Below are 14,769 nucleotides of genomic sequence, written 5' to 3'. Positions count from 1 at the left end.
TCACTATTTGTTTCCAGGCTAAATTCAAAGTGCTGCCCTTGATGTTTTAAAGCCCTAAACTGGCTGGGCCCTCCACTTCCCATATGAAAGATAATTCCATTCCACTACAAAGGGTCTACTCTATTTGTGTGCCTTTGCCATCTCAACTGTTGTGAGGAAAGAGTTTTCTCAGTTGTGATGCCCAGATAATGGAACAGCTTGCCTAAATAAGTGTACATTGAAGACTGTTTTAGTCCAGCATGTGCTCAACCAACTCTGCTTCTTTTATGAATGTTTTAAATCACTGTTATTTGTTATTTTGTTCTTTTGCTGTGGATTTATATATTTACTGTTTTAGCTTTATGAGTAGCTGTGAGTGCACTTAGAGCAGAAAAGTTGGATAATAATTTTTATGTTGTTTTATGTCCTTTAATTCTGCTTGTAAAGAAAGTAACTTGTGACCTGTCAACATACTGCGTAATAATTTGTTTCATTATCTCCCTCTCTCTTTAATCAGGCTACGTTGTGTTCTATGAAAGGTTGCATGAGAGCCCTTGTTGCCCAGTTAAAATCTGAAAGTGAAGATTTGCAGCAGGTAAATCTTACTTGTAGAACTTTTATCCTACTGTGTATTGCATAGTTTTTTAATTTTTTCATTAAAGAAACTTGATTGGGGCATCTTGATAGAACTGTACAACTTCTAATGTTAAGTGGGATTAGGCAAAGCCCAAGTATTTTATGTGTTCCTTAATGTAATACAAGTTGATCCACATAGTCTGAAAGTTCTTAATTTGCATGTATTTTATTTGTATGCAGCTTTTCCACCAAAAACAATGCTCAGAGTGGCTTAACAACAATGAAACAGGGATGCATTTCAAACAAATGCTACAAAAGTAGTTACATAATAACATAGCAAACAATACCAGGTATAATAACAAGATTACTTGAAAGAAAAAAATAACAAGATCACAGCATCTAATAGCAAAAGTAACAAGGGAGCGTCACAGCTTCACCAATCTTCCCATGATGTGCTCACAGGGTGGGGTAGCTAGAAACACCCCTCCAATTTGTAATTTTACCACAGATACATAGAACTTGGAAAGAGTCATTCCAAAATATTCACCAGAATATTTGAAATCATATGTAGAGTAGAATTTGAAATTAAACTTTGGGCTACTGAATTGAATTAAATTTTAAAATGAAACCCAATAAATTAAATAGCTTATTATCATGCAAATCATGCACCCTAAACTGTTTCAGCAAATATTAAAGGGTAGAAAACAATAAAGTTAATAAAGCAGATTGAGCTTTTTTTTCTGTTTTGTGCAGGTCATTGCGAGCGTGTTGAGAAATTTGTCTTGGCGAGCAGATGTGAACAGTAAGAAGACACTTCGTGAAGTTGGAAGTGTGAAAGCACTGATGGAGTGTGCTTTGGAAGTTAAAAAGGTTACCGCAAAACCACATTTTTCAGTATTTTAAGTATATGAAATTATTTTTTTGGTTTCCTTATTCATAGAAGAAAAGTGTAATTATTCCTTCCAACAGCAAACTAAAATACCCACTAAAATTGAATGGTTTTGTTAGTAACATTGGATACAATCCTCTGTTTAGGCAGAAGCAATTCCCACTGAGTTCAGTGAGGCTAACTCACTAATAATTAACACTGGAGTGCCATTCTTTTATATGCAGCAGACAATGAAGTTGTTACCAGTAGCAAAATAAACACTAACTAACTGGTCTCACTAATGGAACAGCAACAGGGCTCCCCCTCCCCCCAATTGTGCCCCCTCACATTGTGCTCATGTTTATAATAGTGTTGGATTCCTCTCTTGATTATTATTTTTTTACCAGTGTCAAAACATTAATTTGTTTGGTTTAAGGTTGCATTTCAGCCCTCTTAATTCAGTGCGCTTGCTCTCTCTGCAGGAATCTACCCTAAAAAGCGTACTGAGTGCTTTATGGAATCTGTCAGCCCACTGCACTGAGAATAAAGCCGATATATGTGCTGTGGATGGTGCTCTTGCCTTTTTAGTTGGCACACTGACTTACCGGAGTCAAACAAATACTTTAGCTATCATTGAAAGTGGAGGGGGAATACTGCGTAATGTCTCCAGCTTGATTGCTACAAATGAGGACCACAGGTAAGTGTGCCATCTAGTTACCTAAGCAGTAAGCCATGCATTTTATGCAGCAGATGACATTTACTGGAAGGAGGCAGAGATTAGTTATACTTGGTTTTGTTGTATGCTGCTACATAAATTATTGCTGCAGTGTTATTGTTAGAAGCTCACTGCTCAGATGGCTGCAGCTTCATAATTTTCTCTGGAACATAAGTAAGCATTTTATTTGGTAAGAGATTCCTGCGCTGCTTGTGATAAAAAATGATCCCAGTTTTACAAATATAAGATAATATAAAGGCAGTACATGATAAGCCCTGTTTTGAATAATGTGATTTGTACAGCACAAATCAACTTTATTTTAGTTTGTTAGTGTGGGATAAGCCTACTTAAAAGTAGGGATGTTCTTAGCTGAAACCTTGGCTGGAATCCAAAGGGATGCATTCTGCAGTCACATATAAATGCACACATATTTCACTGCAGGTGGAACACTCAGAAAAGCTATCCCCATTGGTAATAGACAGGGGGCAGGGGGGGAAACCCCAGGAAGCCATCTCTGTCACTGACAGAACCTTCCTTCCCCCCTGAAACATTACCCAAAGCAGAATAAAAGTTTCTGTTCCAAGCTTGCCATTTGAGCCCAGGTGACAAATTGGGAGCAACAGTGTCAGTATTATCCTAAAAACAGTTTCTGTACACACATAGTCATTATTAGATCCTGGTCTAAAATTGAATTTATGCTAATGCCTATTTATAGGATTTTGGACAACATTATTAGCAGGAAATAAACAGAGACACTTTTTTGTCTTTCATCTTGTTAAAGTGATTCCCTCCCTCCCCCCCCTTTTTTAAATTCCAGGCAAATTCTAAGAGAGAACAGCTGTTTGCAAACCTTGCTGCATCACTTGAAGTCTCATAGTTTGACAATAGTCAGTAATGCATGTGGAACCTTGTGGAACCTCTCTGCACGGAATTCAAAGGACCAGGAAGCACTGTGGGACATGGGAGCTGTTAGCATGCTCAAAAATCTCATACATTCAAAGCACAAGATGATAGCCATGGGCAGTGCTGCAGCTCTAAGGAACCTAATGGCAAACAGGCCTGCGAAATATAAAGATGCTAACATCATGTCTCCGGGTTCAAGCTTACCATCTCTTCATGTTAGAAAGCAAAAAGCACTGGAAGCAGAGTTAGATGCTCAACATTTATCCGAGACCTTTGACAATATTGATAACCTAAGTCCCAAAACATCTCATCGTAATAAGCAAAGACACAAACAGAATCTGTACAGTGAATATGTTCTAGATGCTAATCGACATGAAGATGGAGTTTGCAGGTCCGAGAATTTTAATAGTAGCAATGTAACCGTACTTCCACCATATTTAAACACTACTGTACTGCCTGGCTCTTCTTCCTCAAGCAGAGGAAATACAGAGAGTTCTCGGTCTGACAAGGACAGGAGCTTGGATAGAGAGCGTGCAATGGGATTAAGCAGCTATCATTCAGCAACAGAAAATTCTGGGAGCTCCTCTAAACGAATGGGAATGCAGATCTCTACTGCTGCAGCCCAGATTTCCAAAGTGATGGAAGAAGTAAATATGCATATTCCACAAGAAGAGAGAAGCAATGGATCTGTAACTGAAATGCACTGTTTGCCAGAAGATAGGAATGCTTTAAGAAGAACAGCCGCTGCCCATTCCCACACAAATACCTACAACTTTCCTAAATCTGAGAACAGGACATGTCCTGTGCCTTATGCAAAAGTGGAGTATAAGAGAGCTTCTAATGATAGCTTAAATAGTGTCAGTAGCAGTGATGGGTATGGTAAAAGAGGACAGATGAAGCCTATTGAATCTTACTCTGAAGATGAAGAGAGTAAATTTTGCAGTTATGGACAGTACCCTGCTGATTTAGCCCATAAAATACACAGTGCTAACCATATGGATGACAACGATGGAGAGCTAGATACTCCAATAAACTATAGCCTAAAATATTCTGATGAGCAATTAAATTCTGGAAGGCAAAGCCCATCACAAAATGAAAGATGGGCAAGACCTAAGCACATAATTGAAGAGGAAATAAAGCAGAATGAACAAAGACAGTCCAGAAGCCAAAGTGGAGCATACCCTGTATACACTGAGAGTAGTGATAATAAACACATGAATTATCAGTCAGCTTTTGGACAGACAGAGTGTGTATCTCCTTTCAGATCAAGGGAATCTAATAGTTCAGAACAGAACAGAGTTACCTGCAGTCACGGAATAAATCCAAAAGCGAACCAGTCCATATGTCCAGTTGATGATTATGAGGATGATAAGCCAACTAACTATAGTGAACGCTACTCTGAGGAGGAACAGCATGAGGAAGAAGATCATCCAACTAATTATAGCATAAAATACAATGAAGAAGAGCACCATGTAGATCAGCCTATTGATTACAGTCTCAAGTATTCAACAGACGTTCCTCCTTCCTCACAGAAGCCATCTTTTTCTTTTTCAAAGAGCCCTTCAGTGCAGAGTACTAAAACGGATCATATTTCATCAAGTAGTGGGAATACATCAACCTCGGCTGGCTCAAAGAGACACAACCAGCTTCACCCAAATTCTGCTCAAAGTAGAGCCGGTCACACCCAGAAGTCTGCGTCCTGCAAAGCACCCTCCATCAACCAGGAAACAATACAGACCTATTGTGTAGAAGATACACCGATTTGTTTCTCAAGATGTAGCTCTCTGTCATCTTTGTCATCAGCTGAAGATGAAACAGGACGTGAACAATCCACACGGGCAGGAGATACGGATAACTCTTTGAAGATAGCGGGGATGAAAGAAAATAGTAGGAGTCTGTCTGCAGCAGGTACTGTAAATGAAACCTCTTCAGCCTCACAACACATAAGAACAAAATCAAATAGACTTCAGGCTTCTAGTCTATCCCCTTCTGATTCAGCAAGACACAAAGCTGTAGAATTTTCCTCGGGTGCCAAATCTCCTTCAAAAAGTGGTGCGCAAACTCCCAAGAGCCCGCCAGAACATTATGTGCAGGAGACTCCGCTTATGTTTAGTAGGTGTACCTCTGTCAGTTCCCTGGATAGTTTTGAGAGCCGTTCGATTGCTAGCTCTGTTCAGAGCGAGCCTTGTAGTGGGATGGTGAGTGGTATTATAAGCCCAAGTGACCTTCCAGACAGTCCTGGGCAAACAATGCCACCAAGCAGAAGTAAAACCCCACCCCCTCCACAAGCAACCCAAGTAAAGAGAGAAACAGTCAAGACAAAAATACCCACCACTGAAAAGAGAGAGTCTGGGCCAAGGCAAACAGCTGTAAATACAGCTGTTCAAAGAGTACAGGTATTGCAAGATGCAGATACTTTGTTACATTTTGCTACAGAAAGTACACCAGATGGATTTTCTTGCTCATCAAGCCTAAGTGCATTGAGTCTTGATGAACCGTTTATACAGAAAGATGTAGAGTTGAGAATAATGCCTCCTGTACATGAAAACGACCATGGGAATGAATCGGAACTTGAACAGCCAAATGACACAAAGGATAATCAAGAGAAGAAGACAGAGAAGCCCACAGAGACTGAAAAGGATATCCTGGATGATTCAGATGAAGATGATATTGAAATATTGGAGGAATGTATTATTTCTGCTATGCCAACAAAATCTTCACGTAAAACCAAAAAGCCTTCACAGATAACTGCTTCAAAAATACCTCCACCTGTAGCCAGGAAGCCAAGCCAGTTGCCTGTGTATAAACTTCTCCCTTCTCAAAGCAGATTGCATTCTCAAAAACACGTTAGTTTTACACCTGGAGATGATATGCCACGCGTGTATTGTGTTGAGGGAACGCCAATAAATTTCTCGACGGCTACATCGCTGAGTGATCTCACAATAGAATCACCACCCAATGAATTGGCTAATGCAGAGACAGGTGGTACATTGATGGAACCTGCAGAATTTGAAAAGAGAGATACCATTCCCACAGAAGGCAGAAATACTGATGATGCTCAGAGAGGGAAAAAGTCAACTGGGACTACTATTGCATTGGATGATGACAAAGCAGAAGAAGGTGATGATATTCTTGCAGAATGCATTAATTCCGCTATGCCAAAAGGGAAAAGTCACAAACCTTTCAGAGTGAAAAAGATAATGGATCAAATCCAGCAAGCATCTACATCCTCATCAGTAGGTGCCAAAAATCAGCTAGAAGTTGAGAAAAAGAAACCAACTTCACCAGTAAAACCCATACCCCAAACTAATGAGTATAGAGCACGCTTACGAAAAACCACAGAGCCAAAAAGTAATTTTAGTAGTGAAAGAACCTATACAGACAACAAAGAGACAAAGAAACAAAACCTTAAAAATAGCTCAAGGGACTTCAATGAAAAACTTCCAAATAATGAAGAGCGTGCAAGAGGAAGCTTTGCATTTGATTCCCCCCATCACTACACTCCAATTGAAGGAACTCCTTTCTGTTTTTCACGTAATGACTCTTTGAGTTCTCTAGACTTTGACGACGAAGTGGATCTTTCAAGGGAAAAGGCAGAACTGAGAAAGGGGAAAGAAAGGGAAATTAAACCTAGTACCAATGCAGAACATCAGTCTGCAAGCCAGCAATCAAGCAGTAGAATGCAAGCTTGCCAAAAACACACTCCAGCAGGAAGAAAGCAACCCAAAACTCTGGTGCAGAAGCAAACTCCATTCTCTCAGTCATCCAAAGATATTTCAGAAAGGGCTGCAGCTTCCGATGAGAAAACACAAAATTTTGCAATAGAAAATACTCCTGTTTGCTTCTCTCGCAATTCATCTCTGAGTTCTCTCAGTGATATTGATCAAGAAAACAACAATAACAAAGAAAGTGAACACAGAGAACAAATGGAACCATCTGATGCACAGATAGAACCAAGTAGACCACAAGTTTCTGGCTACGCTCCTAAATCATTTCATGTTGAAGATACTCCTGTGTGTTTTTCAAGAAACAGTTCCCTCAGTTCCCTTAGTATTGACTCAGAGGATGATCTTCTACAGGAGTGTATTAGTTCTGCCATGCCTAAAAAGAAAAAGCCTTCTAGAACAAAATCAGACAGTGAAAAAAATAGCTCTAGAAATATGGGGGGCATTTTGGCAGAAGACCTGACACTAGATTTGAAGGATATACAAAGGCCTGATTCAGAACATGGTTTCTCACCAGATTCAGAAAATTTTGACTGGAAGGCTATTCAAGAAGGTGCTAATTCTATTGTTAGCAGCTTACATCAAGCTGCTGCAGCAGCATCACTGTCTAGACAAGCCTCATCAGACTCTGATTCAATCCTTTCATTAAAATCTGGAATTTCCTTAGGATCACCCTTTCATCTTACACCCGACCAAGAAGAAAAACCTTTTACTAGTAATAAGGGTCCAAGAATTATTAAACCTGGGGAGAAGAGTACACTGGAAACAAAGAAAGTAGAATCTGAAAATAAAGGTATCAAAGGAGGAAAGAAAGTATATAAAAGCATGATCACAGGTAAAGCTCGTTCTAATTCAGAACTTACAAGTCATTTGAAACAGCCTTTGCAAACCAATATGCCCTCAATCTCCCGAGGTAGGACAATGATTCATATTCCTGGAGTTCGAAATAGCTCCTCAAGTACAAGTCCAGTTTCTAAAAAAGGGCCTCAACTAAAGAGTGCAACCTCCAAAAGTCCTAATGATAACCAAACTAGTTCTACTAGTTCTCCCAGAGTAGCCAAACCATCTGTAAAATCTGAGCCAAGTCCTATATCCAGGCAGCCATCTCAACAGGGTGGATCAAGTAAAGGACCTTCTAGATCAGGATCTAGAGATTCCACACCTTCTAGACCACAACAGCAACCCTTAACCAGACCTCTGCAGTCTCCTGGCCGAAATTCAATTTCACCCGGCAGAAATGGCATAAGTCCCCCTAATAAACTCTCCCAGCTGCCACGGACATCTTCTCCGAGTACAACTTCCACTAAGTCTTCTGTTTCAGGAAGAATGGTATACACCTCTCCAGGCAGACAGATGAGCCAGCAAACTGTGGGAAAACAAACTGGGTTGCCCAAAAGTACCAGTGGTATTCCCAGAAGTGAATCTGCCTCAAAAGGATTGAACCAAATTTCTGGTATCAGCGGATCAAACAAGAAGTCTGATGTATCTCGAATGTCATCGGCCAAATCTAGTGGGAGTGAATCTGATAGATCTGAGAGACCTGTTTTGGTCCGCCAGTCAACTTTTATTAAAGAAACTCCAAGTCCCACTCTAAGAAGGAAATTGGAAGAGTCTGCCTCATTTGAATCTTTGTCACCTTCCAGACCAGACTCTCCTACACAGTCCCAAACACAGACTCCAGTTTTAAGCCCATCCCTTCCTGATATGTCTTTATCTACTCATTCAGCCATCCAAGCTGGTGGTTGGCGAAAGTTACCTCCTAGCCTGAGTCCTTCTTTGGAATACAGTGATGGGAGACCAACAAAACGGCATGACATAACTCGGTCTCACTCAGAGAGTCCTTCCAGGCTGCCCATTAACAGATCGGGGACTTGGAAGCGCGAACATAGTAAACATTCCTCATCACTTCCTCGTGTGAGCACCTGGCGTAGGACTGGAAGTTCTTCCTCAATTCTTTCGGCTTCTTCAGAATCCAGTGAGAAGGCAAAGAGTGAGGATGAAAAGCAACATGCAAGTTCTTTTTCTGGACTCAAGCAATCTAAAGAGAGTCAAGCGCCCACAAAAGGTACTTGGCGGAAGATTAAAGAGAACGAAATTCCTCAGATAATGACAAGTCCTCCTCAGAATTCCTCACCAGGTGCTACCAATGGTTCTGATTCAAAAACTCTCATTTACCAGATGGCACCTGCCGTCTCAAAGACAGAAGATGTTTGGGTGAGGATTGAGGACTGCCCTATTAATAATCCTAGATCTGGAAAATCTCCCACAGGGAACACGCCCCCTGTTATTGACAGTGTTTCGGAGAAAGGGAATGTGAATAGCAAAGATCTTAACGGAAAACAAAATGCAGGGAATGGGAATGTCCCTGTTCGTACTGTGGGTTTAGAAAACCGCCTGAATTCATTTATTCAAGTAGATAGTCCAGACAAGAAAGGAACGGAAACGAAACCTTTGCTAGGCAACCCTGCCCTTGCCCCAGAGACTAGTGAAAACACTGTTAATGAACGTACGCCATTCAGTTCCAGCAGCTCAAGCAAACACAGTTCGCCCAGTGGTGCTGTTGCGGCAAGAGTGACTCCTTTCAACTACAATCCAAGCCCCAGAAAAAGCAGCGTGGATAATAGTTCCAGTTCCACTCGGCCATCGCAGATACCAACGCCAGTGAATAACAGCACAAAAAAACGAGATTCAAAGACTGAAGGTACAGATTCAAGTGGTGCCCAAAGTCCTAAGCGTCATTCTGGATCCTACCTGGTAACTTCTGTTTAACAAAGAATTTTCATGTGTTAATGCTATATGTGAAACTTTTTAATAAAACTATACAAAGTTGGGGGTTTTTCTTTTGTAAATAGCTTTGATTCTTGTAGAGGGTCCTTGTTCTGGAAGCCATATTTGATATTCTTTGTCTTCACTAATAATATTTGAGGGAGTCCCAATTTATTATTTAGCAATAAAATTGCTAAAGCGATTATATTTGTACAGTATGTTTTACATATATTTAATTAACATCCCATACCTTTAATTGTTTAGGTGGGGTGGGGGTGGGGGTATTCAGGAAAGATGAACAGAGATTAAAAGAGAGAAATCTATTGCTATATCACTCATTTCTAGATTTGCAAAATGACTAAACTACATCAGGGAGAAATTGGTATTTATGCAAAAAAAAAAGTATTTGTGAAGCCACTTAACCTTATAATTAATCATGTGGCTGTGAAATTCACAGTAATATGGTTTCTGCTGAACAAGCCTGTTTTTTCTGCATGGATAGAACTGATGGTTCATTTTCTGAAATGATGATAAACATTTCTGTGGTCACATAATGTGCATAGATAGTTATGGTGTAATGATTTACCTTTTGGTTTTGTGCTCCAAAAAAAGAAGAAAAAAAGGAAAATCTGTGTATGTGTAACACTTGAACAAAATTATTTTACCAGAACTAGATTTTAACTGACAGTAGGTAGGACTTTTGCTATGCTGTAACTTGTTGTATATTCTGGTATTTGAGGTGAGATGGCTGCTCTTTTATTAATGAGACATGGGTGAAGTCTCAACAGAACTAAATGAACGTTTCAGAATAAATTATTGCTATATGTACATTTTGTTGTGTGTTAATTTTGCAGTACATAAGAAATCAATGTTTTAGTATTTTTGAGGAATATTCGTATTATGTATTAATGCACTTACTCAAGGCTTGTTGGGGATAATCTATATTACATTGAAGTCAGTAGAAATATTCACATCAATTTTAATGGATCTGGATTGCACCCATTGCCTGATACAGACACTGGTACTCTTCCAGTTTATAGTTGCTGTTAATAGACTCATGTATATCTACGGCATTCAAATCAAGCATTGGTGTTTTCAGTTGAGATTTTAATTGGTTCCAGGTACAGAAAGAGGCTTAAAGTAGTACTTCCACATATATATATGCATATACATACACACACAGCTTAGAGTGCTATTTGGTGTACAAATAAGAGTTTTTCAGCTTTGAAAAAAATGGGGGAGGGGGTTAAGATTGGAAGCTTATTTCAGGTTTGTGGCATTTAAATAATAAAAAAGAAATTGGGTAATACTTTGAGACTAATATACTAAATGCAAGTGTCTTATTAGAAAATAAGATTTGTACATTAAACCACACTAACTTTGGTTTAACTCTAACTAACTTTGTATTCACATATGCTTTGTCTTAAGAGACCTTCATTAGACTGTTTACAACAGAAGTACTCTGCTAAACTTAAGTGCCTCTATTCAAAAATAGCAAAATGCGTGTGCACGTGATTACAGTAGTAAGCAAGTCAGTTTTGTGTCTCAGGCTGGTTTTCATTATTAAAATCATACATGTAATTGTTTAATAGAAGGGTTCATAATCTGCTGGCAAATGTCCTCAGATACGCCATCTTAACCGTTGACATTGGGGCGGGGGTTCTTATCGTACGACACACTAGAGAAAGCGATCTTGTATCAGTTATAGTTTTCCAAAACCTGTTAAACTCTATATTAAGCTAAAATGATATTAACAAATAACATGCATTTTCAATCAATTAAGCGGTCCAGTTAAAACATCAGACTTAAATCATGATTTACATTAAGAGGGCACAATGCAGCAAGCCTAGGGCCTACTCACTCTCCCCTATCCTCTGGCATGGCTGCAAGGAGGAAATATGAAGCTTACACTTTTGCTTTTGATTAGCCACAGCTTAAGTGCGATATCCAAATCCTAAACTGGTAAATCTCAACTATGGTTAGTGAAAACAAGCCAGCTTTGTAAACTGTGTTTTGAAGTTGGCTTGTTTCCTCTACCCATCATTAAGACTATTTACATCATTAAGACTATTTACACATTGACTGGGTTTGGCTGTCTAAAATAGAAATGAGAATTTCTGCATTCTTCATAGCAGAATGCAAGGCCAAGGCTTTCTGTTGTTCATCCTTGTAACTGTAAACCATGGTTTAATATTAGATGCAAACACCTAATTTGACTCCCCCCCTTTAAAAAATGGCACATAGATTAGCTGATTAATCCAAAAAGGCTTTTAAAAAGCCGGTTTACAAGAGAGTAAAAATAAGTAAGCTTACAAGTGGGATATCTCTTGATAAAAATTATTGTTTAAGAAAATACACACCTCCCTATTCCTGATTCTCTATCAAGACTATATGGGTGGGATTTACCTGACAAACCTCATCAGCGGAAGCCCCACACAAGGGCTTACATCAGGCATGGCCAAACTTGGCCCTCCAGCTGTTTTGGGACTACAATTTCCATTATCCTTGACCACTGGTCCTGTTAGCTAGGGATGATGGGAGTTGTAGTCCCAAAACAGCTGGTGGGCCAAGTTTGGCCATGCCTGGCTTACACAATGGGGCTTCCCCCCAACCCACATGCCCCCCAGTTGGCTCGGATGTGTGAGTCACGAGAACCCCCAGAACAACATGCACGTGGAAGGGAGCGGGAATTGATCTGTCTGATAAACTGATTCACTTGTGCAGGCGAACATTCGTCTTAGTGTGACATTGAATTCCACTCTGTGTATTTATTACTTATACTTTTTGCCTTTTTAAATGGGCATATATAGTGGGCATACCATATTGGTAGACTATCTTATGTGGATTGATCCCTGCCTATCTTAAAGTTTTTATGATACATTTATGTATCTGTTTCGGTGTAACTTATGTACCACATCCAATATGGATTAATCAATAGGATCAGAATTTGTTCATATATATGATTCCCTTCCATTTCCCTTCCCACAGCTGTTAAAATGGGGAGAACAGCTAGGGGAAAGCCCACCAAAGGGGTTGCATGTATCCTCTGTTGTTGACTACCAGGCTTGAATGGCTACTTGACGTCACTGATGCTCTTAAATTTGTACTTGCTAATTACTTCTATTTTTACTTCTAATGAATTTAATCACTAGTTTATAGGTCTGATGCACCACACAGTATGGCAAAGCCAAGTCAAGAAACTCAAAGCATCTTCTTTTCAATTCCATTTGACTCTCCTAAAGCTTTTCTGCTTCCACTCTGAGCTTTGGAACTGAAATTCTCCATTCCTTTGATAGCTGTGAGTCACTGTACAAGCCAAGAGCTTTCTTTTCTGTAATTAAATACTGACTTCAACTGAAATAAAATGAAATTAACTAATAATTTGATAAGATTAATTTCATCTTTTTTTAAGCCCAGGAAAACCAGAAATGTGCAAAGTGTCATGTTCAACTTTTTTTTTTACAATAAGTGTACCTTTAGTTTCAATGTATGCGGCATACAGACATATTTATTTTAAGGCTGTGACCATATCTGTATTTTAAGCCTATTATTGCCCATACCTTCCCTTTTAAGATTATTCATTGAACTGTGATTAACTTGAGTCTTCAATGAAATAATTTATTGTTGCAAGTTATGTACTTTATACTTTTTCAGAAACCTGTAAACTATGCTTTACTATTCATAATGTAATGTCAGTATTCTGATACATTTTCATTTCTCTGACAAACCCACCGTGACTTAAGATCTCTGAGGTAGTTGTTTTCAAAGTAGTATCTCTGACTATTGACATGTCTGAGAAGTTAACTTGAATTTCTATGTATATTTTTAATGTATGAAAATGAAAAAATTAAAATTTGAAATTTTGTGTTTAACCGAAATTAATTCATAACTGTATAGTTGAATGACTTCAAGGTTAGAGTTCTCAGTTTTTCGGTGTTGCTCATGGGTCATGTACATAAAAAGCTTCCAAAGTGAGCATGTTCAGTCCAAAAACCTTTATGTATGTGTTACATGTAAATATACAGCAAACTGCCATTAATAAAATCCAAGATATTTAGGTGTGTCTTTAATAAGTCACCTTAATTCCTTCTTAAGCCAGGTATCATTGTATAGACAAACAATTGCAAATTCAAGATTGGCTATAGTTTGCTCTGCTTCTGCTTTGTGTTAGGTGTCGGCAAGAATGGATATTTGAACAGAATTAGACTATGTAAAATGGAATCTGAGGATGATAAATAAATTCTATTTGATAGGGCAAGATAGTTAACAAACCCAGTGGAGATCTTTGCTTAACATGTCAACTTTCAGAGCTAGTGTCAATCTTCAGGGCAATATTAATTTTACAGTGTCTGTATTAGCTGTCAAGCAAGTACACTTTTCGAGTATACATACCACATTTTCACAGCTTAGAGTTAATAAATGTGTATGGACAATACATTTGTCACTTGTCTGTCGCCCTCTTTAAAATGTTCTTCTCTTGACCAAAAGGTAGTGAGTGACAGCTTTTAAGTGGAGAATCCTGTGGTGGTTTTTTTATATATATAAAAAACAACAATCTTTTTGATGTAGCCTCTTTAAGCTTCTTGATGGTGACCTTTATGATGTATCCTCAATCTTGAGCCAAGAAGGGATGTTTAAGGCCCTGTAGAATCATAGAATCATAGAGTTGGAAGAGACCACAAGGGCCATCGAGCCGCCTCCTGAAAAGGGCTAAAATACTAACATGGCCAAATGCTTTTTCTTTTTTTAAAAAACAAACCAATAAATAAATAAACATCTGTGTGAGTCTATGACTTTGTAATTAAATTGTTTGCATATTAATTTGTTCCTGGACTTTGTTTTTAGAGCAGTTTTCACATTTTCCTTTCAGTTTCTCTTCTCCAAACCGTGAATCAGTAGCTGCATGTTTAGTTGTGCATGCTTACACATCACAGCTCCTTGTCAATATGCCTTTACTATCATTTGTTTATTACAGTGAAATATGGAATTAGACCTAGAATTAGATCCATTAAAGATATGAAGATGCCAACAGAAATGGAACAGCGTATTGCCCTAGAACACTGTTAGTGGGACGCCATATTGCATTTACCTTTTTTCTGATGCAAGTGGGTTTGCCCATTCATGCTAATGGGAGATATGTGCATGCTTAGCATTATAATCTTTGCACCAGGGTTAAACTTGGACCTCACAATGTGTGATCAGATAATTCCTAGATGTTTTCAATTTTGCTTCCTGCA

The 14,769-nt window shown here is 38.8% G+C and overlaps 1 protein-coding gene across 4 annotated transcripts in view; it reads left to right on the top strand.

Moving 5' to 3' along the window:
* APC (APC regulator of WNT signaling pathway) overlaps positions 1–13,589 on the top strand; it is a 69,380-nt gene extending 55,791 nt beyond the window's left edge. For all 4 annotated transcript variants that reach the window (XM_081880301.1, XM_081880298.1, XM_081880299.1 and 1 more), the window contains 4 exons: positions 497–574; positions 1,309–1,425; positions 1,906–2,120; positions 2,956–13,589. In XM_081880301.1, the coding sequence (XP_081736427.1) occupies positions 497–574; positions 1,309–1,425; positions 1,906–2,120; positions 2,956–9,535 (6,990 nt within the window). In that variant the 3' untranslated portion in view covers positions 9,536–13,589. The remainder of the gene's footprint in view (positions 1–496; positions 575–1,308; positions 1,426–1,905; positions 2,121–2,955) is intronic.
* Positions 13,590–14,769: the final 1,180 nt, after the last annotated feature.

The sequence above is a fragment of the Podarcis erhardii genome (assembly GCF_964252035.2).
Source record: "Podarcis erhardii genome assembly, chromosome: 11".
NCBI lineage: Eukaryota > Metazoa > Chordata > Lepidosauria > Squamata > Lacertidae > Podarcis > Podarcis erhardii.
This window is presented reverse-complemented; position numbering and strand designations above follow the sequence as displayed.